The sequence below is a fragment of the Amblyomma mixtum genome, chromosome 4 (assembly GCF_055824585.1).
Source record: "Amblyomma mixtum isolate Tamu chromosome 4, ASM5582458v1, whole genome shotgun sequence".
Classification (NCBI taxonomy): domain Eukaryota; kingdom Metazoa; phylum Arthropoda; class Arachnida; order Ixodida; family Ixodidae; genus Amblyomma; species Amblyomma mixtum.
Window position 1 is genome coordinate 119,312,352 of NC_143015.1, and position 27,780 is coordinate 119,340,131.

Consider the following 27,780-nt stretch of genomic DNA (forward strand, 5'->3'; position numbering starts at 1 on the left):
CGTGTAATGACTATGTGGTTAGCTGTGTGAGCCGCTATACTTACTGCCCTTCTTACATCAGGACCTATTTCAGTGGCTGCTGCACTGTAGCTCACGAATACATTGCTATTTGTAAACGCTGCGTCGTGTCTTCACGAAGTGGTGACGAATGCAAGTCCTCACTCTGACACGCCAGGAGGTCCTCGGAGAACACAAATGGAAAGATTTAAGGCCACCCGTGGCGTCAAAACAATATTGGTAGGTGTTCGAAAACCACTGCCACCACATACTGCTCAGAATATTCCATTCCATGGTAAAGAACAGCCTTTTACTGGAAATTAGATATTCTTAAACGGTGACTTAAAATATATATCTTTAAAGCGTAATGATACTTTATCTCTTCCCACGCGATAAATCTGGTACCGACGGCTACGCAGCCTGTTTGGTTTATTGGTTTAGTTTATTGGGGTTTAACGTCCCGAAGCAACTGAGGCTGTGAGGGACGCCGTAGTGAAGGGCTCCGGAAATTTTGACCAACTGGGTTTCTTTAACGTGCACTGACATCGCACATCACACGGGCCTCTAGAATTTCGCCATCATCGAAATTCGCCCGCCGCGGCCGGGATCCTACCCGCGTCTTTCGGTCATCAGCAGAGGGCCGTAACCACTGAGCCACCGAGGTGGGGCCTACGCAGCCTGTGTTCACCCCGCCAAGAGACTCCGAACTTCAAGGACCGCCGAAATAATGCGATCTCCGATGGTACCGTCACAAGAATTACCAACCCCTATCTTCCTCAAAAGAATTCTCCTCGCCACTAGCTGTTTCGAACAATTCTTTTTCTGCATGCAACATTCAGGGTGACTGCTTATCTTAAAGTTGCTGTTTACAAATACCGCTTTTAATATTGAAGTCATATTTACTGTCCACAACCGATATGCTAATGAAATTGGGAAGCAGGCCCCTCATGCGCTATTACCTGCGCGCAGTGTCAGTTAGGCCTGGCAACCCTGGTTATCCCGCTACTCTATTGCGCAGATCCAAAATACGGACACCTCAGGACGCGAAAAGGTCATGAGGCCGCCGGAGCAAGAGCACAGCCAACCAGAAGTAATACTCTTGGGCAGCATCGAGGGCATCAGCGGGGGCTTCTCCGGAATCGCTCTAGACTACCGTGCCCCCTGCACCGCTTCCGAACAGCGAACCTGTCACCTCGCCCGCAACATGTCGGCATGGAATGAGATCCTTATTCACGGGCGTCTAGAACTGCGTCATCTTCCAGGAACAAGCGGAAACCTATGCCTGTCTCGTATAGCTGGGAAACACCCACGCCCGGACGAGATTGATGAATTTCAAACTCGCCAGGCTGCCAACCTTTTGTACTGGCTGCTGCATGAGCACCGCTGTGTTACCTCGGCGCACGTTCACTTAGACACCCTTGGTAAGCACGCTGTAATCGCCTGTACTGCCCTTAATTTTAACACGTCGTTGAGGCAACTCAAGCTACGCTTTTCACGTTCCGACACCCCGCAACGCCTTACCGCGGTGATCTCCACTTTATGGCGTCTAGAGCAGCTTGAATGCGACTGCCTCGAAGACTGTCATTCAAGGCTCTTGGCAGCACTCTCGCAACTCCTTCACACGACCACGTCTCTTAGAACCCTGGATATATCATCAGTATGGATCGAAAGCGACCAAGCCGCACTGAAATTTTTCGCCGCCCTTAAAGCAAATTCGACCCTGAAAGAGCTTTCTTTCCGTTATGATGCGCGAAGGGCAGCATACCGCTCTGCCTTTAGCGATTACCTCCACAGCACAACCACGCTAGAGACCCTAAAGATCATTGCACCTTCTGACTCCAGGAGCTGTCAAATTTCAATTCTGGAAGGCCTTTACGCAAACGGAAGTGTCTCTACGTTCACCCTTGACTTCTTCAGAATTGATCGCAAGAATACGGAGCTCATGGCAGATGTTCTACAAGAGAACGACGTTTTACGCTGCCTGCATCTCGGACCGCTAGCGGGAATGGGTCAGTTTCAACCTCCCAATATAAGCGGCCGCTTTCTCGAAGCCATCATACGGAACGAAACTTTGGAAGAACTAAGCATACCGGTCCATATCTGGGAGCCGGCACGATGGGCGCGGCTCTTCAACGCGCTGGCATATAAAGAAAAAATGAAGAAACTAACCATCCTGACATCTATGTGGAACGCTGAGCTTTTGCAACATATCTGCAGCGTTCTTAGTGGTACCGGCGCGGAAGAGAAGGTTTGCCTCGGAAAATACTACGTCGAAGGCGACATCAGCGTCGTCGAATGCAAGGCGGTTTCCGAAATCTGCTTCTTAAGCGGAACGCGAGACGACTTGGAACGCGGCGTTCTACAGTTCCTGCCGTCTTTGAACCACATAACAACGGTGTCGGTCGCTGTCTCCAGAAGCAATTTGGCTCTTTCATCTGCCGTCGCCAATTATGTTCGAGCAACCACATCGCTTCGAGCGCTCAAGCTCTATATAACATCTGGAGAGACGCCAGCTGGCGGGGCAGAAATGGGCTGGGGAGTCATCCTCGATGCACTCTCTCAAAACACAAGCGTCACCGAACTGTTCGTTTCCGTGAGTAACATATTCAGCATGGATGAGGAAGACCTGGAGAAACTAGCGGATGAAGTGAGGAAAAGCAAACGCATCCGAAGCGGAGAGTTCTCTTTTGAGATGCTCGCCGAAACTAGCGTGTTTGTTCGTCGGCTATCGATGGGCATTGGTGCGAACTACACGCTGACTAGTATTCTCCTTCGCACCGGGATGGAACCGACCAGAGAGTGGTTCGCTGTGCTGGACGCGGTGCGGCGCAACTCGGACCTCGTGACCCGGGCTGCCCTCTTTCTGAAGACATCGCGATGTGACAAGTACGTATTCGCCGGTCGCTGGAGGCGCTATGACACACCTTTTCCTACAGTATAAGAGCGGCATAGAAGAATTAACCTTTGAACCTATTCCACCAGTACTCTTGCGTTTTAGTTACTATAGTGTGGCGAATAATCACTGGTTAGATAACTATGTCACAAATACTGGGACATACCTGCCCATCTCTTCGGCCTTAAAGTGTCGTGTTTGCCAAACTTAACCTTGCAGCACGTTTTATTTTCTTTCTTAACCGTGTAATATAACAGTAGCAACCGCCTTAAGTTCAAAAATTATGCAAAGTAAGGAGACTCTTTCTGTTCACACTCTGAGACCATTAGGTCCTTAGGAGTGCCGTAAGAACTCCGCTATGTGGCTTAAATGCAAAGCACTTTACTTGCCTACTTTTGGTCAAACCTGTACCTGCACTCGGCTTGAACGAAGTTGACTACGTCTAAGCGATGCTGCTGCTGTACTACTCAGGTTTCAAACGCATTCGGCGCACCTTCCACCTATATGAAAAATGTTCTCTCAGGTCACGCCACTGTTACCTGATAGCTTCTACCATGTGCCTCTGAGCTGATTTGTTCATGCTTTAACACTTAACACCGAGCACTTAGGGTTAATGTAAGGAACGAGTCTAGATATGCAATCATTTTTGTACTCTGCCACGCTTTACTGTTTCGGATAGCACTTTTAATTTTCTTTCCTACCACCCAACAAGTTTCCTTAACGCTTGTTTAGGACCGCTGTTTCATCACATTTAGTGGACCCTTTACTGTATTACTTTTTGAACTAAAAAATATCTGCGCTTCAGAATTGGCAAATAACCTCGCATACCATCAGTATTGAAAATTTCGTGGCAGAAACACTCTGCAGAACGGTCTATGCTATCATTTTGTCGTAGATGTGTTCCTACCTGACAGCTACAAATACGGAGTATCTATTCATCCCAGACATTTAGATGTTTTTATTTTGTTTTGACTTTTTATAATTGCAATGGTAATGTGATTTCTCGCCTATGCCGAAACTGTGTCCTGGTCCCTCTGAAAATATTTTACAGCTTTCAAATACACAATGAATTAATTTCCACCTTTCGTCCTTTATTGAACCGTAAGGAGGTAGCACTTAATATTTTCAGCAGTTTCTAATCACAATATTGTTACTACAATACAGACACTGCGCCTCAGCCCTCGAGCCGGTCGCAAGACACCCTGCCCTCCTCCAACAGTTGGCTGAGGTACTGTCCGTCAACGATGCTGAGGCAGCGGCAATGGTTCAAAGCGCCCTCCTCGCCTTCGAGAACATGGACGATTTCATGCGAATCACTGGCGTCGTTAAGGAAAGAGTGGTATGTCTTCCGCGCGAAGCCGGTATCATCCAGCTGGATGAGCTTAACGCGGACTGCTGGCACCACGTGAGAAGATACCTGGCACTGGAAGACATCAAGGACCCTGTCCGCCGTGTGGGCGCACCGTAATCAAGTTTCATGCAGGAATGCCTTAACTGCAGGACAGAAAATTTAGCCGTGATACGGTGCACCATTAGTTGTCATTACCTTTCTTTTTGCTCTAGTTATCTCCTCCGGGAGTTCTCTTGGACCATAAAGTACGGCTACATGAGCTAAAATCTAGTTTACTATGCTCTTAGTTTGTCAACGTTAAGGGAACTAGGGAGTATTTAATCCTTTGGATGGTCACCTCGACTGCAATGAAGGTTGACTCTCACAGCAGACGTCATATTCTCTTGCTCTTCTCATAAAGGATAGTGTGCCTAAATCATGTGGGTGAAAACCGGAACTAGTCCCAGTCATACACTCTTTATTTACGAGCCACAATCTAGAGTTTTGTTTGTTCATTAACGCTTCATTTTAGACCCTTCAACGCACATTCTTCATCCCGCACCTGCCACAGGTCACTTTCTGCGGCACGTACGCAGAGTCGGCAAAGGTTTCAGAAAAATTGCTACACCCTTGTTAGAAAACTTTAATTTAAATATATGTCCTATGATGAAGAACAGGAACTGGAGCAGAAATTTTTCATACCGTTTTCTGTCCCTGATTAGACATCCAGAATCTCCTAGAAGAGCAGTCCAGAGTCTCTTCTAGGATGCGAACCCAACCAGACAAAATTCCGTCACATATGCTATCGTTACTTGCGTACAACTTACAAAGATTAATAGCGCATAAAATGAAGCGTGAACAGGAAGGCTGAAACTGGAACAACTAAATGAGTAGATTTTCGTTGAGGGAAGCTATATAGGGCAGAACTTTATCTTAGGGTGGGGAGGGGAGAGAATGATAACAGACTGCGCCTTTACTTTCTCCCTTAATTGCTATTTTGCGCTCGACTTTACCAGTTTCAGCTTTACTGCTCCCATTTTGATTTCACGCGAACAGTGCATGCGCACACTGACACGCTCCATACCGTATGGTTTACAACATGCTTAAAGAAACAACCGATTCCTTGGCGATCGGTCACAAAAGTGAATGGTAATGCTGCGATTACACTGAAAAAGCTGAAGAGCATGATGACCCTTTCGGAGAAAGTTGACAAAATAATTATTCACTGTTTCGTTCGTGAGGCTTAACCAGCAATTTAGGTGCACAGGTAAAAAGGTTATCCTAAAAGCTTTAGAATCGTATCCTCAAACCACGCGTCTGTGTAACTATATTAAGCACGGGTTTGTGACAGTGAGCTGGGACGCTTATGGCGCTCTGAAGCGGTTTCTTCAGATGTCAGTGGTATCCCTTGTGAAAAACAAGGTGTGAACTCAAAAGGCAACAAAACGCTTCACATAAATTTCAATACCAGCGAAGAGGCTCTTTCTGGATTAAATCTATAGTGGCATATTGGTGTTGTCAAGAAGGCCCTCCGAAATGTTAAGGAATTGTTATGCGACGGATGATGACGCAGCGCTATGCAGGTACCATGTAAAAAAAAAAACCATCGCTCGCTCGCATCAATGAGGATATACGTTCCTGCGAATTTCAAGTGTAGTCAATATCTCGTGAATAGTATGATTTAATGCATAATACATTAACAGCGTTGTTCGAGTGCTTGATTGTAGGCTATTTTCTAAATGATTTATGCAAGCCGGGGCAGGGTGCTTGGCCATTATCTCCCCGTGGTGCCTTTCTTCGGTCCAAGTACAACACAGCAGACACATAGTTGCCTAGAAAAGAAGTAAATGTCGGTGAATAAGCACAAGCTTTCGTCCTAGAAGCGCTAGTCTTCTATAAAAAACGTTCATGCGTGACTTTCTCACTTTCTATGCGCTGTACAGTGCTGTGCTTAGCGCAAACAACGCGGTAACCTGGCTTTGTTGACTTCAAAATAGAATTAAATATTTGTATGAGTGTCTTACGGTTGCTCTTTGCCATAAAACTATTTTATAAAGCTAAGCGCAAACAACACATAATCTTAATATGCCAGCTCTATACACTGCAGCACTCTTTACAAATGTCACCGCGCACAATTTGAATTTTTCACAACCCGTTCGCAACATTTAAAGAAAATGAATGCTGCACCTCGGTTTAATGTTTTGCAGTTGTATACTTTGGGCTGTATTTATTTGATGCCCAGCACTTCTGAATAACAGCACAATGTAAACTTAGTGGTATGATTGGGCGCGACTCACTCCATGTTTGATTTGCCACAAAAGGGCAAAAGTGCTTAAGGGTTTCGTGCCCACAGTTCATTCGGGCAGGGGTTTTGAGTCTCCTGCCCCACTACAAGACGGTTGCCGCGGAACCTAAGGCTGTTTTCAGTATTGGTTCATCTAGGATGCTAAGCAAAATTTTTCGAAGCCATGTTTGGTGCACTATCTCCTTTGTTACAAGTGATACCCTCTTGACTGAATTTTAACCTTTGCTGATTGTCACAGATTACTGTATAGCCCCGCAAACAGTTGCACACTCGCCTTAAGTCATCCTGAGCAGACATTGAAAACACTACAGGAACTGCAACAGAATAATAGCTTCTTTTTTTTCACTTCGTCGCCAGATATGTGATGACATAGCCGTGAAAGTTTCAAGGCATGCGTTAACGTCACGGGTCCACCGTACTTGCATTCCACTTACAGGTTAGGTTAGGTTAGTTTACGCCTACAGGAATTAACTTCCGGATATAGTTGAAACTTGGTTCAGCGCGAAAGACGAACACAAAGAAAGGAAACGACACACACGGAGCGCTACTAACAACTGATTTATTGATATATGCAAGAAACACATTTATGGTCTTCACACGCATGCGCACAATCAGGCGGCTCCAGGCTATTTTAACAGTTTTAGATGGCTCACACTTATCTAAGCTCACATTATGTCACTGAAGAAAGCTCGGGAACCAGATAAGGAAGATAACTCTGAACATGAAAATGACAAAAGGAAAAAATATGCATGGGATATGACCAAAACATTTCGAGAATCGACACACGAAAAAAACACGGGCCAGGAAGTTACATGACGTTTTATGACGTTGTCCAAAAACATACGCTCAGCTGAGTACAAACTTATGGAACGGTCGCTGATACACTGGCTAGACTTTTTATGAATATGAAAGGCCTCCAAAATGACTCTTGATGTTGTGCTTTTACTCCTGCCTAAAACCTTTGCTTCTTTGAACCGTGGCGCGCAGCTGTACCCCATTACTAGCCCAGCACGAAGTTTTGTTAACTTCCGCATTATGAGTATGCGTTAATAATCATTATCAGCCTTAGTACGCCCTCTGCAGGATCAAGGCCACTTCCATGTTTCCAATTAACACTGTGCTCTGCCAAATGCAGCTACCTTATCCCCGCAAACTTCTTAATTTCGCCCATCCACTTCACTTTCTGTAGCCCCCTGCTACACTTGACATCTCTTGGTGTCCAATTCATTACCATTAAAGACCATCGCTTATCATGCCTTCCCTTTAGATGCCCTATTCAAGCCCATTTCTAAACTACAGCCCATTTCTACCTCTTCATTTCGACTAGGATATCATTAATCCGCGTATGTTCCCTCAACCCCTCTGCCCGCTTTCTGTCTCCTAACTTTACACACCTAATGTTTCTTTCCATAGCTCGCTGCGTTGTCTTTAACTTAAGCTGAACTCTTTTCGTTAACCAGCAAGTTTCGGCCCGCTAGTTCACTACCGGTAAGATAAAGCTGTTATACGCTTTTCTCCTGCGGGATATTGGTAGATTGCCATTCATGATCTGATGAAACCTGCCCGATACGCTACACCCAATTTTTATTCTAGGTATCTCACTTTCACTTTCGCTGCCTACCACAAATTTACATCACTTCCATCATCTCGCTTCCCTCATCTCGCTTCCCTCATCTCGCTACCAATTGCAAACTGCTGTTCCCTTCCGAGAGAGTTGAGCATTACTTTAGTTTCCTGCATATTAATTTTTAAACCACTCATTCTGCTCTGCCTGACTAGCTAACTGATCATGATTTGCAGTTCATCGCCTGAGTGGCTTAGCAAGACAATGTAATCAGAGAATTGCAGATTACTAGGATACTCTCCATCAACTCTTATCCGGAACTGTTCCTAATCCACGCCCCCTGAAAACCTGTAAACAGGCGTTGAACAGCATTGGCGAGATCATGTTTCCCGGCGTGACACCCTTTGTTCTTGGAATTTTATTGCTGTCCTCATGGAGGAATAATGTAGCTGCCTAGCCATTACAGACATCATCAAATATTTTTGCATAAAGGGTCATCTATACCCTGTTTCCGCAATGCTTGCATGACTGGAGAGATTTCCGCTCAGTCAAATCCTTTCTCGCACTTTAAGGAGGCTTTGCAGGAGTTGGTTGTATTCATTAAACTGCTCTATCACCTGATTGACAGTATGAGTATGGTCTATTGTCGAGTAGCTTATTTATGAAAAGCTGGCTGATCACCTGGTTGTTTGAAGGTTAAGGTTACTCGGGTAAAAAGCTTGTAGGCAACGGGGCTTACTGGTGGACAAGTTTTCAAGTCGTTGTCATCCCTTTTTTGAGGGTTAAGATGACTTTACCGTCTTTCCCAGCTTCCTGTAGGCTCAAGGTCATAAGTCATTGTTTATGCAGAGTGGCTCGTTTTTCGAACACAATCTCTCCACCGTCCTTCAGCAGACCTGCCGTTAAATGATCCTCACTAGCTGTTTTCTCCCTTTGCAATGCTCCCAATGCTTGCTTTACTTCCTCTTTCGTTACTGCCGGAAGTCCCCATTGCTGTGCGCTACTGCCTCTCTCATTATTGCCCTGACCACACTGGCTAGTGTATAGATTGGCGTAGAACTTTTCAGCCACTTTAACTATTTTTTTCTTTACTTTATCCTCTGCACTCTTCCGATTTTGGCGAGTGGTCTCCGTAATTGATAAAATTGCGCTCGATGCGAAACTAGTATAGAGGAGACCGAAGAGATTTGAACCAAGACTGTAAATATTACAGCGAAGAGAAGCCTTCTTTAGCTATTCTATACATCCTCGTGATCTCTCCCTTGGGAGTCTTTAACTGAAACGAATAGTTCTGTTGATACCGGCTCTTCAGGAGAGGACAAGCAAACGAGAACGCATTAACAAGTTCCAAAAGCAGTTTTTAACAGGCGCCTCTCGCGGTCAGGGGTTTCCCGTTGCGAAAATCTCCACTTCGTTGTGGCTCCGCGTGAAGCTTTATCGCACGTAATGGTAACTGTGGATTATAATAGCTTTCCCTCGCCCAAAGGTATCCGATAAGGGCTTGTGCCCTGTTTTTGTCGTCTTGAGCGCCCAGAGCACGAAGCTCAAACGCGGCGTCCCACGGGGGCGGTCGCATACCGCGTCGGCTCCGTGACAAATCGCAATCAATTGCGATACACCAACTTTTTCCCCTGCAAGGCTAGTATTATCGTCTCCAGGAACCTCAGCGGCACCCGTCTACACCACGTTTGTTAAGGTGGGGCCAATTTTTGACCACTCTTCGGTCATTTGAAGCTTTGGTCACGCCGCGATGGTGCTAAGCCTAACGGCGCCGGGGCCTGCGATGGCCCCGGTCAGGGATCCCTCGGTTCTGGCGGCTCCAAATCAAGTCACCGGATACAACCCGCAGTCCTTGCAGATCGTAACAATGGATACCCATCAATCCGAGGATACGACTCAAGGCGAGGATCCTCTACCAACCGAGGACGACTACCTACAAGATATGGTCCGCGTCTGGCGCGGAAAGAAGAACGCGGCAGCGGCATCGAGGGACGCTGGTGCCGGTGCCACCCAGCAACAGGCGCCGGCTAGCTCTGCGCATACGCAGGGCGGGAGTGCGCTGAACGCAGCCTCGAAGAGCTCCAAGCAACTCCGGTGGCGGCCGCAGAACACGCCGCGCATTGAAAAAGATGACATCGTTGTGGTGCTGAAACCAAGAAACACGGTCGACCTCAAGGCAACACTTGGTCCTGGACAAGCCGGCGCTGCAGTCCGCAGCATCCTCGGGGACGACGCAAATGCTGGACATGCGGTGTGGCCCGTTTGGGACCAAAACGTCCTTGTATGTGCACTGAAATCAGTCGACGCCGCGGAGAAGATTGCCACGTATCATTGTAGTGTTTGTTCGTTCACGCTCAAGACTGCAGGAAAGGGTTGTTATCACTTTTGTTCGTGGCGCGAGAAGCGACCAGACTAATCTCGATTGATCGCAGCCATGAAGGGCTGCATCTAGGTTTTTCTAGATTACTGTAGATGATCTTGTCCTGTTATCTGGAAGTTTCCTTGCCGCCTTTAAATTGAGCGATGCCGCGAGCCGCGGACATTCGTAGTTCGACGACCGACGAGCACGTTTGTTGCTTACGCCGCCGCCGAGTGATTCAGTTATTTTGCGGGCGCAAGTCAGCCCAAATAAACAGCTTCGTTTCCAAGACTGGCTGGTGTCTTCCTGACCACTGGACTGCCGTCACTACAACGTGACATCTGGTGGAGGTGCGGGGTAGCCTCCCATGTTCCGGACACCCCTTACAAGTCGAGACGCCAGCCCTTTGAGTCATCTACCGCAGGACCTGAGTCCAGTCCACCGCGCAAGCCGACGCCTGCAAGGGGACGCACCTGAGTTCGGGACCCTGCCGGACCCTACCCGGAAGCGAAAGCAAGTACCAACGTCCATCATGACCTTGCCCCAGACGACCACTCCAATCATTCTGCAGCAGCGCCGGGTGCCACCAACCTTCAACGCTTCGCCTGGCGCCGACCCCGAGGAATGGCTGGAGCAGTTCGACCGTGTGGCTGTCTTCAACAACTGGGACGACGCCATGAAATTTAGGTACGTCTTCTTCGCCCTGGAGGGACCAGCAAGAGTCTGGTTCGAGAATGAGGAAGCCAGCCTTGCCAACTGGGAAACCATCAAGGAACAGCTTCTGAAGACCTTCACAAACGTCGTGCGAAAGGAGAGAGCCCAGCAGCTGCTACAGTCTCGCATACAACACCCAAACGAGACCGTTGCAGTGTATACTGAGGAGATGAAGCGTCTCTTCCGGCGTGCCGACATGAACATGAAGGAAGAAGAGAAGGTGAAGTTGCTTATGCGAGGAGTTAAAGAGCAACTATTTGCCGGCCTCGTTCGCAACCCACCGAAAACCGTCGCTGAATTCGTAGAAGAGGCATCCACAATGGAGAAAACTCTCGACGCCCGAGCCCGCCAGTATGACCGCCAGTAGCGCTTTTTGTCAGCAAGCTGCATGGACACCGCTAACAATGATAACCTGCGGGAGGTTATACGTGAAGTTGTGCGAGAGGAGCTCCGACGGTTGCTGCCAACGGGAACGCAGCCGCAACTTTCATCGCTCACTGACGTCATCCGGGACGAGGTTCAACAGGCCTTGGGTGTGACGCCGACACCCACGCAGCCTCTGCAGCCCCCAGCCATGACTTACGCCGCAGCTGTGCGCCGTCCTGCACCTCGACGACGGGACCCAAGCCCCTATCGCCCTCAGCCAGCTGCGTTGGACCGCCGCCCACTCGCCCCAACCCGCCCGTCCTACGAGCGACGCGCGCAGCCGAGGAAATGCGACGAGTGGAGAACTCCCGACCAGCGCCGCCCACTATGCTTCCACTGTGGCGAAGCCAGTCACGTCCTCCGGCACTGCCCATACAGAAGACTGGGCATCCGAGGGTTCTCTTACGACGCTCCACGACCCCGACCCGGCCAGCGACCAGCCGAAATCGAGAAGTTTTTACGTCGGGAAGAATACTCATCGCCGAGCCGCCTATCACGTTCCCCGTCGCCATCGTCCCCGCGCTTTGTTTCTCCTAGCCGAGCCTACGCAGTGCGTGGACGCTCCCCCAGCCCCCGAAGGTTAAACTGAATAAAGCAGCCTCTGGAGGTGAGGTTGCTTCCGAGCGCAAGCACAAAGATCCTCCATCGACGAAAACCCAAGTCCATGCCTCAACTACGACGACAACTACGACGACAACTACGACGACAACTACGACGACAACTACGACGACAACTACGACGACAACTACGACGACAACACCGACGACAACAACGCCGACAACAACGACGACAGCACCGACAACGACGACGACGACAACGCGGCCAGACTTGAAACTTTTACCGCTGCCCAGTGAAGTAACGTCGGAGTACGCCCACCGCAGCCTTACTACTCGACGAAGCCGAGATCGGACACCGAAGACAACGTACAATACGAGAACGCGAACAAGTGACCTTGAAGTTACGGTCGACGGTCACGCGGTTACTGCCTTGGTCGACACTGGAGCTGACTACTCTGTCATGAGTGGCCCACTCGCTGTCCGACTCAGGAAGGTAACAACAACTTGGGATGGCCCGCTGATCCGCACCGCAGGTGGCAACCTGTGGCAGGTGGCAACCGCGAGAGTTAGTGTAAACGGGAGAACCTATGCGACAACCTTCCTGATCCTACAGCAATGCTCGCGAGACGTGATTTTGGGAATGGACTTCCTGAATGAACATCGAGCGATCATCGACCTTCGATCTAAGTCGATCAAGCTTTCCACGGACAAAGCCATATCTGCAGCGACGACAGCGACTCATCCCGTTGCCTTGAATGTCCTCGACGAAGCATTGAGCGTGCCGCCCCGATCAAGTGTCGTCGCCTGCATAGGCACTGGAGACATCGAAACTGCCGAAGGCGTCATCGAGGGGAACACCCAGCTACTCCTGGATCGAGGACTGGCCGTCGCAAGGGGAGTCGCCCAAATCCGAAATGGCCAAGCCCAGGTCTTGCTAACCAACTTCACCGAAGAATACCGGCATCTAAACAAAGGTACGACGATCGCTTTCCTCGACGAGCTGGCAGACATCAGAGACATATTTGCCCTACCCGACCAACCTGTAGAACCATCTGACCAACGCCATCAACCAACGTTTGATATCAACCCAGCATTACCACGGAGCAGACAAGACCAAATACGCAGTCTTCTTCAAGAGTACAGCGATTGCTTCTCATCAGCATCGAATGTGCGACGAACGAGGCTTGCCAAGCACCGAATTGTCACAGACGAACACGCACGACCACTGCGACAGAGCCCCTACCGCGTATCGCCGTTAGAACGCCAAGCTATCCGCAAGCAAGTTGAGGAAATGCTTCGTGACGACGTCATCCAGCCATCGAGGAGCCCCTGGGCAGCACCGGTCGTCCTAGTGAAAAAGAAAGACGGCACCCTTCGCTTTTGCGTCGATTACCGCCGCCTGAACAACATTACGAAGAAGGATGTCTACCCCCTCCCCCGTATCGACGATACACTGGACCGGCTGTGCAACGCTAAGTATTTCTCATCGATGGACCTGAAGAGCGGCTACTGGCAAATTGAAGTCGACGAAAGAGATCGCGAGAAGACTGCGTTCATCACGCCAGACGGACTCTTCGAGTTCAAGGTGATGCCATTCGGCCTCTGCTCTGCCCCAGCGACGTTCCAGCGAGTAATGGATACGGTGCTCGCAGGCTTGAAATGGCAGATTTGCCTAGTCTACTTAGATGACGTTGTTGTCTTCTCCTCAAGCTTTGAAGACCACCTCAGAAGACTTCGGATAGTGCTGGAAACGATCAAGTCTTCAGGCCTGACACTGAAACGAGAGAAGTGCCACTTCGCTTACGAGGAGCTGCTGTTCCTTGGTCACGTCGTAAGCAAGGATGGAGTTCGCCCAGACCCCAAGAAGACGGCTGCGATCGCAGAGTTTCCACAGCCTAATGACAAGAAGGCTATACGCAGATTCCTTGGATTATGCGCTTATTACCGGCGATTCGTCAAGAACTTTTCGCGCATCGCTGAACCTTTGACCCAACTTACCAAGGCTGACGTGCCTTTTAAATGGGAAAGGCCGCAAGAGGAAGCTTTCAACGAACTGAAGCGCCGCTTACAGTCCCCTCCTGTGCTCGGGCACTTTGATGAAAACGCCGAAACCGAAGTTCATACCGATGCAAGCAGTGTGGGCTTAGGAGCGGTCCTCGTTCATAAAAATGGCAGACAAGAGAAGGTTATCGCGTACGCTAGCCGTTCACTGTCGAAAGCCGAGGCCAACTACTCGACCACCGAGAAAGAATGTCTCGCCATTATTTGGACCACGTCGAAATTTCGCCCCTACCTGTACGGACGACCATTCAAGGTTGTGAGCGATCACCATGCTCTGTGCTGGCTGGCCAATTTGAAAGATCCCTCCGGCCGCCTTGCTCGTTGGAGCCTGCGCCTTCAAGAATTCGACATAACTGTAGTCTACAAATCTGGCCGCAAGCATTCCGACGCAGACTGCTTGTCGCGAGCCCCCGTCGACGCAGCACCGGAAGAGGAAGACGACGACGCTTTCTTAGGACCGGTAAGCGCGAGCAATTTCGCGCAGCAGCAGCGCTCGGATCCTGAGTTGCAAAGCCTGGTTGATTATCTGCAAGGCAAGACCGCATCGCCTCCCCGAGGGTTCAAGCGCCAACTGTCGTCCTTCGTCCTTCACAATAATGTCCTTCTGAAGAAGAACTTCGCGCCCAACAGGACAGTGCATCTTCTTGTCGTGCCCAAAAATCTCAGGCAAGAAATTATGCAGGCATGTCATGATGAGCCGACTGCAGGGCATCTCGGGATTGCTCGCACGTTGCACCGCATCCAGGAGAAGTACTATTGGCCGCGGCTAGCTACCGACGTTTCGCATTACGTGAAAACGTGCCGTGAGTGTCAACGACGCAAAACTCCTCCGAATAGACCAGCCGGACTCCTGAACCCCATACCACCGCCAACTAAACCCTTTCAGCAAATCGGGATGGACCTACTCGGTCCCTATCCTACTTCATCATCAGGTAACAAGTGGATCATCGTGGCCACCGACTACATGACCCGCTACGCCGAAGCAAAAGCGTTGCCTAATGGTACCGCAACAGAAGTTGCAAAATTTTTTGTCGAACAAATTCTCCTCCGACACGGCGCACCCGAAGTACTAATCACAGACAGAGGAACAGCATTTACAGCGGAACTGACGCAAGCCATTTTAAAGTACAGCCAGACAAGTCATCGGAGGACAACTGCCTATCATCCGCAAACCAACGGACTCACAGAGCGTCTGAACAAGACCATCGCAGACATGCTCTCCATGTTCATCGACGCCGAACACAAGACGTGGGACTCTATTCTGCCCTACGTGATCTTCGCCTATAATACTGCCACCCAGGAGACAACCAGGTTTACTCCATTCCAGCTGGTATACGGCAGGAAGCCCACAACAACACTCGACGCAATGCTCCCGCACGTTTCCGACGAAGACAACCTCGACGTCGCCGCCTACCTTCATCGCGCCGAGGAAGCCCGAAGACTTGCACGGCTTCGCATTCAAGACCAGCAGCACACCGACGCCCGACGCTACAATCTGCGCCGACGAGACACGCATTACAAGCCAGGTGATCGGGTTTGGATATGGACGCCAGTTCGCCGCCGCGGATTGAGCGAAAAGTTGCTGCGACGCTACTTTGGCCCGTACAGGGTTCTCCGTCGCATCGGTGACCTCGACTATGAAGTCATCCCCGCCGGCACGACAGCATCTCAGCGACGCCGCCCTCGCCCGGAAGTCGTACATGTCGTACGCCTGAAGCCATATTATGAACGCTGAAGGACTCTAAGTTTCATTCTCCGTGTTTATTTTCATTTTAAAGCATCGAGACGATGCTTCTTTGGAAGGGGGTAATGCCACGTATCATTGTAGTGTTTGTTCGTTCACGCTCAAGGCTGCAGGAAAGGGTTGTTATCACTTTTGTTCGTGGCGCGAGAAGCGACCAGACTAATCTCGATTGATCGCAGCCATGAAGGGCTGCATCTAGGTTTTTCTAGATTACTGTAGATGATCTTGTCCTGTTATCTGGAAGTTTCCTTGCCGCCTTTAAATTGAGCGATGCCGCGAGCGGCGGACATTCATAGTTCGACGACCGACGAGCACGTTTGTTGCTTACGCCGCCGCCGAGTGATTCAGTTATTTTGCGGGCGCAAGTCAGCCCAAATAAAGAGCTTCGTTTCCAAGACTGGCTGGTGTCTTCCTGACCACTGGACTGCCGTCACTACAACGTGACAAGATACTCCGGGATATTGTGCTGCCGGCAGGGGAACGCGAGCTACCGTTCCGGGGACACCCTAAACTCTCCGGTGCGTTCTGTCGAGGCGTCGTGACTGTTTCGCCAGACGAAACGTCTGAAAGCGTTAAAAGAAAACTCAGTGCGGAACAAAATGTGGTGTCTGTGCGCAAGCTAGGGGGAACCCCGGTTGCGGTGATCACCTTCGCGGGGACCAAGGTTCCACGGACGGTGTTGTACAGCTACGAACGGCTCCCTGTTCGCCTGTACAAGAAAACAGTGCCAGAATGCCACCGCTGTGGCACAGTGGGCCATCTGGCCGATGCGTGCCCGCGACCGCAGCCGGGACGCTGCAAACTCTGCGGAGTCCAGGTTCCCGATGTCAGTCCTGACGGCCTGGCGGAACATGACTGTGTTCCGAGCTGCCTCATCTGCGGAGGCGGCCACCCTACCGGAGCTCCTGGCTGTGCCGGGCGGTTCCGGAAAGCCATCAAACCGAGCTCCCCATCCGGATCGAAAGCGAAGACAAAGACGGGGCCCAAGCAGGCTCCTCCGCCCAAGGCCAAGAAAGCGCCAGCCGATCAGGAAATCAAGGCCAAACCCGGCACATCGAAACCTGCCAAGTCCGCGACCCAGGCGGTGCTCCCGGTCCTCAACGCCAGGGACTTCCCGCCCTTGGCACCCGTCCAACCACAGGTGAGCAGTTGGAGTAGGGCAGTCTCTGGGCCCCCTACCCGTCCTTCCCCTACCCGTCCCTCCCCTGCCGAAACCGCCCTACAGAAGCCGATAGAGGCGCTCAGGCGCCAGAACCAAATTCTAGCGCGCAAAATTACGGAATTAGAGGCCAAACAGGCCGGGTCATCCGAACCAATGCAAGAAGCTGAGCCAGATGACGAGGATGACGGATCATCCGTAACATCTTGCCTCACTAGCGTCTCGCGGCAGAGCGGTGGTGGTGGTGGTGGTGAAAAACTTTAATCAAAGAGAGCTTGAGGGTAAAAAAAAAACCTGCTGCATGGTCGGTATCCTTAGTCCGGGACACCGCACGACGAGGCCCCGTCTCGCGCCCGCTTGACCAGAGCCCTTTGGGACTCCAGTGTGGAGCAGTTGAGGAGGGCAGTCTCCCATGCCTCTCGGGTGGAGGTGGGGGAGGGGGGGAAGGTGAGGATTCTGAGTACATGCCCACACCATGTGAAAGATATCACAGATCTCTCCACAGTGCGGGCAGCGCCCATCTGTGTTCGGATCGAAGTGTTTTGCTATTGCAGGACAGAGAAGGGCTCCTGTCTGCAGGCGCCGCAGAGTTCGCTCCGCCGCCTTACTCAGCCCCTTGGCAGGTGCCGGGTAGAGACGGTAGCTGTCGCAATAATACATTAGGATTTCGCGGAACCGCAGAAGCGGTTTATGAGCTTCTGAGCCATGAGAGCTAGGATGAGGAGCCCGGTGTGTGAGCGCTCGGGCGGCCGCATCAGCGGCCTCATTGCCTCGTAGACCCTGGTGGCCAGGAGCCCAGATCACTTTTGTGCGAGTTGGATCGGCGAGAGCGCGTCTTAGAATTTGCGAGGCAAGAGGTGATATTTCGCCTGCAAGATAATGTTCACAGGCCCGGCGAGAGTCTGTGATAACCGTTTTCGATTTTGGATCGGCGGCAGCGAGAGCTATTGCGACTTGCTCCGCTCGTGTTGAATTTGGGGCCCGAAAAGATAGCCCATCGACATTCATTCCTCGGTGGACTACGGCAGCCATGAAGAATCCCGCGGGCGACGGCCCTGTGACGTCCACGTAATAGACGCCCTCTTTATAGCCATATTGCTTCTCAAGCATGCGAACCCGCGCTTGTCGTCTGCCTTCATGTGAAGCCATGTCCATGTTACGCGGGAGCGGAGCGACCAAGAGCATGAGGCGCCACAGCACCGGGATGTTCTCCGTCCCCTATGGTATGCATGTGTGTTGGATGTGTAAGCGGTTTAGCAGCCGGCGCCCAGGCACCGTCTGCGATAGCCGCCTATATTGGTTCACCAGGTGGGCCTCCCGCAACTCCTGATAGCAGTTTACCACTCCCAACGCCTTCAGTTTGGCGTTGGAGGTAGCCACCGGCAGGTCCAGTGCTTGCTTTGTTGCCTTCCTGATGATAGCGTCAATGCGCTCGTCTTGTTGTTTGGTGGTGCGTAGGTACGGCACGGGACGCGGTAGTTGGATCAGCTGGTCGCGTCACCGGCCTAGAGGCACTGCAGCCCCAAACCGAGCGACTGGAGGAGCAAGTGGCGGCCCTCCCGAATCAAATCATGTCAGCAGTCCGCGAGTCCTTCCAGGACATGTTCAAGGCAGCTTTCACGGAAGCACTTCCCGACCTTATGGCCCAGGTCACTGACTCGGTCCTTAAAGCCGTGCAGCCCTGGGTCAGCATCCAAATTAAGAACGCCACTAGCTGCGATTCCCCTCACGTCAAACGTAAGACAGCCTCCCGCCAGGCAGCGAAGGAACACGGTTCAGGCTCGGCAGCTGTTGGGTCGGTGCGGCCCCTCGCTGGCGTTGCGCTGGCTCCCGGCCAGAGCTAGTCCGCTCGCCCGTAAATAAATAGAACAAGATGGCTAGCACATCTAATAGGAATGATAAAAACCTTGAAAAATTCCAAATCATCCAATGGGACTGCAGGGGTTTCAGAGCTTGGAAAAAACGGTCACACCTCCAGCTCTACCTGCAGTCACTAGGTGACATGCCGGCACTCGTTGCCCTGCAGGAGCCCGACATAGACGCTAAATTATCAGGCTACAGCACCTTTCAGGGGGGCCCCTCTACGTGCATCCTGGTGAATAAGGCTTACACCGGGGTTCAGGTCGACTTAGACTTGAGTACCGAGCAAGAATATACAATGGTCCGGGTACTGCCTCTCAGACGCCGCGACCCGTCAATACATATCCTCAACATATACTGCCCTCCGCATAAGCCGCGCGTAACTTTTAATGAAATCTTCCTTCGCGAGATAAAAATGGCAGCCAAAGAGCCTCTAGTGATCGTTGGAGACTTCAGTGCTCCCAGCCCTCATTGGGGCTACCACTTCGAACAGGCAAGAGGACGTAAGCTGGCGGAGCTCACCTCCACCCTCAGCCTCACGTTGCTCACGGACCCGGCGTATCCCACCCGAGTGGGGAATTCGGTAACCTGCGACACGTGTCCAGACCTTTCTCTCGTTAAAAATGCTAGAGCGGCTGCTTGGGAGAACTTGGGAGATTCTCTAGGCAGCGATCACCTCCTTCTCCGGACTACACTAATGGCGAAGGCAGCGCGCAAAAAATGGGGTCAGGCCAAGCTGACCGATTGGCACAAATTCCGAAATCACACTATCCCTCCCGTACTATTTTCCGGCGGCTACGTGGAGTGGGCTAACCACATATACAACATTCAGAAACAACACGTCACAACACTACAAACCACCGAAGGGATCCCCGCAGTGGACACCCACCTCCTGCATTTGTGGGAGGCGCGCCGGATCTTAACTAAACGGTGGAAAAAGCAGAAAACTAATCGCAAATTACGCGACCGCATAGCAAAACTCACAGAGCAAGCTGAAGCGTATGCTGCCGAACTCTCAGATTCAAATTGGATAACACGCTGCGACGCCGCAGCTCATCAGATGAGCTCGAAGGGGACGTGGCGTCTCTTTCGCAGTCTAATCGACCCCTCCCAAACGAGAGGGGAGACGCAAAAGCAGCTCCGGCGGGCTCTGCAAGGGTATCAAGGTACGACGGCGCAACTTGCGGACACTCTGTGGGACAGATATCTTTGTCGTACGGAGGACCCGCCTGGGCCTGAGTACATGTACTCTGGCAGGCCTAATGAAACACTTGATGCCCCTTTTGAGTTGCACGACCTTAAGGCGGCCTTAGCAAAAATGCGCCGGGGTACGGCTCCGGGACGGGATCACATAACAGTGAACCTGTTGGCGAACCTACCGGACTCAGCCTACCTCCATTTATTAGAATACATCAATCAGATCTGGGACGGGCGTCCACTCCCTCCCGAGTGGAAAACGTCACTTGTGACGTTTATCCCTAAAACAGGTAAGGCCGTGAATACGGACAACCTGAGGCCCATATCACTGACCTCATGTGCGGGCAAGCTTATGGAGACGATGGTTCGGGATCGCCTCTCTCCATACCTGGAGAGTAAGGGCTTCTTTGCGGTCACCATGTTCGGGTTTCGGCCCCACATGTCTGCACAGGATGTCCTTCTCCAGCTACACAGGGATGTAATACGACCCACAACTATGCAACAATATGACAAAGCCATCCTCGCCCTTGATCTGAAAGGGGCTTTCGACATGTTAAACACGGAAGCATCCTGGCCAACTTGAGTTCTACCGATTGTGGGGCTAGGACCTACGCGTATGTAAGAGATTTCTTGACTAATCGCCAGGCCTTTCTTCGGATTGAGGGCGAGGAATACGGCCCTTACATGATGGGATACCCCTCAGGGAGCGGTGTTATCACCGCTCCTGTTCAACATAGCTATGATGCGCCTCCCAAGCCAACTGGCCCGGGTGGAAGGCATTCAACACGCGTTATCTGCAGATGACATTACAATTTGGACCACTGAGGGGAGCCTTGGGGACATGGAGGCCCGCCTTCAGCAGGCCGCTTCCATAGTCGATGCGTATGCTATTGACTGTGGGCTCCAATGTGCTCCAGCGAAATCAGAGCTTTTGCATGTCAGAGCGAACCAAGAGGATAGGACAGCAATTCCCATCTCTCTGTCAGGAGGTCCTATTAGAGAGGTGGAGAAGCTCCGTATTCTGGGCCTTTTCATTCACCACAGACTCAGACCGGACTCCACCATTCTGAAACTCAAGAGAGTAGGCGAACAGGTAGGGCGCGTGATCCGCCTCGTTTCCAACAAGCGGGGCGGTCTGCGGGGCAGGGACGCGCTTCGGCTCGTCTATACTTTCGTGACTAGCCGGATCCTCTACGCCGTGACATATCTCCGCACTACTAAGCAAGGCGAGGCGCGAATAGACGCCATCATCCGCAAGGCAACTAAGCGAGCCCTGGATCTCCCGGTGGCTACCTCTAATGCCAAACTCAAGGCATTGGGGTGCTGAACTCCTACCAGGATCTGCGGGAGGCCCACCTCGTGAACCAATACACGCGGCTCATGCAGACGGCCCCTGGGAGCCGCCTGCTAAACCGCTTACACATCCAACACGGCTGCACTCCAGAGGAAGCGGAGCGTCCCAGTACTGTGGCGCCATATGCTCTGGGTCTCCCCGCTCCCCCGTAACATGGACACCGACATGCACGTAAACAGGCGACAAGCGCGGGCTCGGGCTCTTGAGAGACAATACGGCTCCCGACCCGGTGTATATTAAGTAGACGTAGCAGGCCCATCGCCCACGGGATTTTACACGGCCGCTGTCGTTCACCAGGAAATGCACGTTGATGGACTCTCTTTTCGAGCCCCGAATTCAATGCGAGCCGAGGAAGTAGCGATAGCGCTTGCTGCCGCCCACGCCAATTCGAGAATCATCATTACGGACTCGCGAAGAGCATGTGATCATTACTTGGCAGGGGAGATCTCCCCCTTAGCTGCTTCTATTCTAAGACGGACTGCCACTGATCCAACACCCAAAAGAATCATTTGGGCTCCTGGCCACCAGGGCTTACGAGGTAATGAGGCCGCTGACGCCGCTGCCCGAGCGCTTACTCACCGGGCTCCTCATCCCAGCTCTTCTGGCTCGGAGACTAACCAGCCGCTGCTGCGATTCAGGGAAATTATAACGCATTATAGCGACATCCACCGCCTTTTACCGGCCCCTGCAAAGGGGCTGAGTAAGACGGAGGAGCGAACTTTAAGGCGCCTGCAGACAGGTACTCTACTCTGTCCTGCAATCTTAAAGCATTACGATCCTAACACGGATGGGCGATGCCCGCACTGTGGGGAGACCTGTGATATCTTCCACATGGTGTGGGCATGTACTCAAAATCCCCACCTCCCCCTTCCCCTACCCCTTCCAGAGAGGCATGGGAGACGGCCCTCCTCAACTGCTCCTTGCTTGAGTCCGAAAGGGCTCTGGTGAAACGGGCGAGAGACGGGGCATTGTCATGCGGTGTCCCGGACTAGGGACGCCGACCATGTAGCGGGGCCACTCTGTGGCTCCCAAACTCTATTTCAGTAATTAAAAGTTTTCACCACCACCACCCAGAGCACCCCTGCTGAAGAGGCTACCCTTCGATAAGGGGTAAGGGTTGTGTGTGGGGTGTACACTAAAGGCATGCCCATAAACTGTCGGACGCCAGTTCACGTTAAAGAGCCCAATGTGTTCACAGCTTGTCCAGAGTTTCAAAACACGATGCCTTCTCTCCTTTCCGCGTTGATAAATAGTGCTGCTATGCTTAAAGTGTTGCTCAAATCTGTATTGGTAAATAGTGCTTTTATAAACGCGTGTTGACTGAGTGAACTAGTAAAGGAGGACCAGGTCGAGGAGGTACTGAGTGCACCAAATTGTGTTTCAATGGTTTTAGTTTTACGAACAACAATCAGTTGATTTTTTAGCAATCATTTTTCAGCACCAGTTTATTACCAATATTATAATGGTAGATAGGTGTAGGTTTGGTGTAGGCGATGGGTGAAGATTCCTGTGTATGTCTCATACTCCTCCGGAATACCCAGGGCTCCAGTTCTTCGCTAGTGGACTTCCCTGTGCACCGTGCTAGCCGGAGAAACCAAGGCCTACCTCCCGAGCACGGACCTTTGGTGTCTGCCAGAGCACCCACCCTTCGGCCTGTCATGCAAGCTGCGCCCTGCTACACCTTGCAGAATCCACGATTGCCCAAACCATTCCACAGCAGTAAGCTCGAAGACGCCGAAGAGTGGCTTGTCGAGTTTGAACGGGTGGCCTCGGTCAGCCAGTGGGAAGACGTCGCCAAGCTTCGAAACGTCTTCTTTAGTCTGGAGGATAGCGCACGTACCTGGCACGAGAACAGAGAAGACGCATTAACATCATGGCAAGAGTACCGCCCACGCCTGCTGGAAACCAGAACGGATCGTCGAGAACGGGCTGAACGGGCTTCGAAGTCTCGCATTCAGATGCCAAATGAGCCTGTAAGCATGTGCATGATGTAACAATAGCGCACAAGGAACACAAGGAACGGATAGGAAACGACGCAGACAAGCGCTAACTCGCAACTGAGGTTTATTGCTGGCACGCGCAATATAAGGTAGTCACATAAAAACAAACAATCACACGCGGTCCCTCCTCGAAAGACCCTCGGTCCCTCGGCTTTGCTTAATGTAAGCATGTACGTGGAGGATATGACTCGGCTCTTCCGGCGAGTTGACCCGGCCATGCCTGAAGAAGAGAAAAAGGTGCGCCAACTCATGCGCGGCGTTAAAGAGAAACTTTTCGCTGGCCTCGTGCGCAGTCCGCCAGGGACTGTTGCTGAGTTCCTTACGGAAGCGGTCACGATGGAGAAGATGCTCGCGCGGCGGTCCACCGCCTACCACAGGCCAGTACTCGCCGCTTCGGCTACAGAACCGTTTCCTGACTTCGGGGCTAACCCTGATCTCCGCGAGCTGATCCGCTCCGTTGTGCGCGAAGAGCTCCAGACGCTTTTCAGTGCTCCTCTGCCGACGGCTGGCTCTCTCTCTAGCCTCGCCCGCGAAGAGGTTCAAGCCTTTAGGCTTTGTTCCCGTCCGTTGACCCGCCGCCTTTTCCCACCACGCAGTACCATCGGCCAACGTATGCTGAAGACTTGCGACGTCCCGCGCCCTCTTCGGCGCAATTTCCTCCGTCCAATCAAGGCTCCCCGTTTTCCGCACACCCCGACACGTACTACATCGACAATCGACGATCGCCCCAGCGGAAGACGGACCTGCGGCGTACTCCAGATCGGCGGCGTCTGTGCTTTCACTGCGGGGAACCCGGTCATCTATATCGCCAGTGCGTCTATCGACCGCTTGGGCTGCAGGGGTTCCCTGTTGACATCCCCGCACCTCCATCAAAATATGTAACGGAAGATAGGGTGGCAGGTCGCTAACCAGCAGAATACGGCAGCCAACCAGCGCGAGACACTTCAACGTCTTCCTTTTCAAGAGACACCTGAAAACACCAGGTGTCAATATAGTATAATAGAATCTGTGCTGTCAGGGCACTTCCCGTGCGGCTCGCTGTCACGATTTTCTTAGAATTGTCCTGAAACCGTTCACTGATGTTTTAAACGTAGTTCCTATTATTTTATTTTAGAAGCAATTTGTTTCTCAGCTGTGACGCAACCGTGTGATGTACAGCGTTCCGGGCGGTGGCATACGCTTTCTCGTCGCATATAACATGCAGCTCCTGCTCAGTTTTGAAGCTAGCTCGCTAGTGGGATTCCAACCGACGACATATGCACTCATGGTGAGACATTCATGATTTCACGTTCCCGACATGTAAGCAGTGTTAAATGTTAAATAGAACTCAGCGCAAAAAAAAACGGGCAAGGGACGAAGTAAGGGACACAGACGTTCACGAGCGCTAGCTACCAACTGTTTATTCATGCGGAAGTACAGGGGACGGGCAAGGGACGAAGTAAGGGACACAGACGTTCACGAGCGCTAACTACCAACTGTTTATTCATGCTGAAGTACAGGGGATGGGCAAGGGACGAAGTAAGGGACACAGACGTTCACGAGCGCTAACTACCTCTTTGTGCATGCTGAAGTACAGGGCATATATATGAAGGGAATGAAGAGCATGCGCGTATGCGCGTATATGCGCGAGAGCATATATATCCCCTGTACTTCAGCATGAATAAACACTTGGTAGTTAGCGCTCGTGAACGTCTCTGTGTCCCTTACTTCGTCCCTTGTCCGTTGTTTTGCGCTGAATTCTGTTTAACATGCTTCACCAACTAGCCCGGCAGCTTGCTCTCCTGAATCAGTGTTAAGCACACTGTATTTTTTTTTAATATTCTGGCCTCAATCACCAGGCGTGCCTACAATCATCAAGCGTATCTAGTCCGACGCGAGCCACTTAAGCATCATGCCCCTTCCGCAATTTTGCCGCCTTTCTGGTCATATCTACGAGGCCTCAGCCCGCCGCAGCACCGTCCAGGCGTGCTGCTATGTTCGCCAAGCGAACCAACGCCGCCAGCGCTACGAAAAAAAAAATGGCGGCAGATTTACCGCGCTTACGCCATATGCGATTCAGGTGCGCTAGTACTTCGGTTTTCACTTTGGTTTCCGTTCGAGGCTCGCTTTTCAAGGTCAAGCAGACTTCTGACAAAGAGCGCCGGAATCAAACTTAATATCTGCCTTATGTGCAATAACCTTTACGGTAAATGTTAGTGGGTAACCCAAGCACATAGGTAATCGGGCCAATATTGAAAACGTATTGCAAAGACAGGTCCTATAACAAACCAGAGTGAAACCTTCCATTTGTAATACTTGGCCGATTTCCAGCGCTGCTTGGGAATGGCGATATATCCGTAATTGGTGATTCCCTACGTTACGTTGATTTATCGCTAGGAGTCACTGCTAGGAGTCGATGCGTCACTGCCCTGCGATGAAAGGCGCTGCCAAAGGTGGGGTTTGTGAGACCCAGGTACCCCTCCCCGAGCAACTTCTTCCTGCCAATCATTTGATGAATGGCGCCTACCATGGTGGGTACGGTGGCTTCGCAAGAACAATGGCGAAATAGGCGAGCGGGGCTGCAGTGTTAGCGCACTGAAACAAATATGCCATGCGGCTGCTGGCACTCAGCACCTTGGTGCGACGCCACAGGCTGTGCTGCGGACAGTGTGGTCGCCGACGGAGCTGGAAACGAGGAACGAGATAAGCAGACCTGCCTAACTGAAAATATTGTTCTATTTCAAGAGGCGATTTACTAATGGTGGAGGGAGCATAATAACGCGGAGCAGCAAAAGCAGATCGGGTACGAATCACCAAAGAGTGCGATAAGCTCAAGCAGGACTTAGAATCATTCCTACAAGGTAGCCGTCCTGGCTCGCTCAGTGAAAACTTCCCCCCCCCCCCCCCCTCCCTCCCGCCCCATGTGGTCCTTCGTGCCTTAAACCTGGACCGGTGCGACTTTTTCTTTAACTACGATGTTGCTGTACGACAGCGGGCCTTTGTAGCCATTTGGCTGTGCTCTGGTGGTCACTAACGTGTAATGTTACCCTATTTGAAGTCTACTATTTACTCCACCTAGGCGGGTTGCTTTAAAACATTCTATTGATATATTTGTTTTGCGGCGTCGAACGAGCCCATCCAGATCTAATCATGTGTTAAAATGCCAGAAACACTGTTCGTTTCTCTCCATTAACTGAAACCAGCACTTCTTGCAAAAAAAAATGCAAAAAAAATCCTGATCTCTCTCTTTTCTTACTCCGAACGCACCCAACGTGATCAGCCCGTCCTGATTGAAATTCGCGCAGAAGCAGGTTCGCCCCTGGGTCGGTGTAACCTGCATTTCCGCGTCAGTGCCATGAAGTACCAGTTAATTGATACAGCAAGGGCTTTTTTCGCGCACTGCTGTTAGCTTATCCGTAGTAAGGGCTATAATCGAGCTGATGCTACTCTTCCAATTCAAGAATGTTATGCAGCTTTTAGTGGATGTTAAGTTATCGAAAGTACAGTTTCGAAACTGGATGCGCTCAGATGATTATCGAAGCGGTCAACAGTCTCAGATATGGTTAAGAAAACGCGCGAGTTAGCGACCAGTAACAGAGCTCAACGATGGCAGATATAATTGGGGCTGTTCCGCAAGCTGTTTAGTCAATAATGGCTCTTACAATCCCGGCACGGGAACACAGGCTGCTCACTAGCAGAGGGTTGTCTTATTCACTGCCGTGGCAGCGATCATGACATAATGAATTTGACAACATATAGAAGTAGCGCTGTAGTCTTTTTAAGCCATTAACTAGTGTTTTTGAACCATGGTAAGCCACAAGTTAATCTCTCATCATTCAGCACAATCTAAGGCAGCGATCGACTTCAAAGGAGGCGGCGAAAGGCATAGCCTTACTAAGAACAGAAATAAGCGGGTTGTTTAAAGCAAGAAGGTTCAGATCGCACGAGGGGCTATCAATACAACATTTCTGCATGAGAATCCCTTTCATGTGAAGCCTTTAATCACTCCACTTTGTGTCATTTCACCCATTTTGCTTTTTGCACGTGTTGCAACAACTGTACACCATCAAAACAACAAGGAGACCGCAAGCGGGCACGTGTGACTACACATCCTGCAGCCAAAGCACAACGCCAATACCAAACAGCGACCACCATTTTTTTTTTCTTTTTTTTTCATTTTAGCCGGAGCGTGAAAGGTTTCCGAGCAGAAACTGAAATACGGTCGGTGCATCCTTGTACGCCTCATTACACACTTATGATCAACAAATGCTCTCGAAGCCG

General features: G+C 51.1%; 1 protein-coding gene across 1 annotated transcript; it reads left to right on the forward strand.

The window, feature by feature from the left end:
• Positions 1 to 1,051: 1,051 nt before the first annotated feature.
• LOC149348063 (uncharacterized) lies at positions 1,052 to 4,516 on the forward strand. Its single transcript, XM_089585729.1, has 2 exons — positions 1,052 to 2,883; positions 4,055 to 4,516. Exons 1-2 carry the CDS (start codon positions 1,052 to 1,054, stop codon positions 4,356 to 4,358), a joined length of 2,136 nt encoding a protein of 711 aa, XP_089441855.1. The 3' UTR covers positions 4,359 to 4,516.
• Positions 4,517 to 27,780: the final 23,264 nt, after the last annotated feature.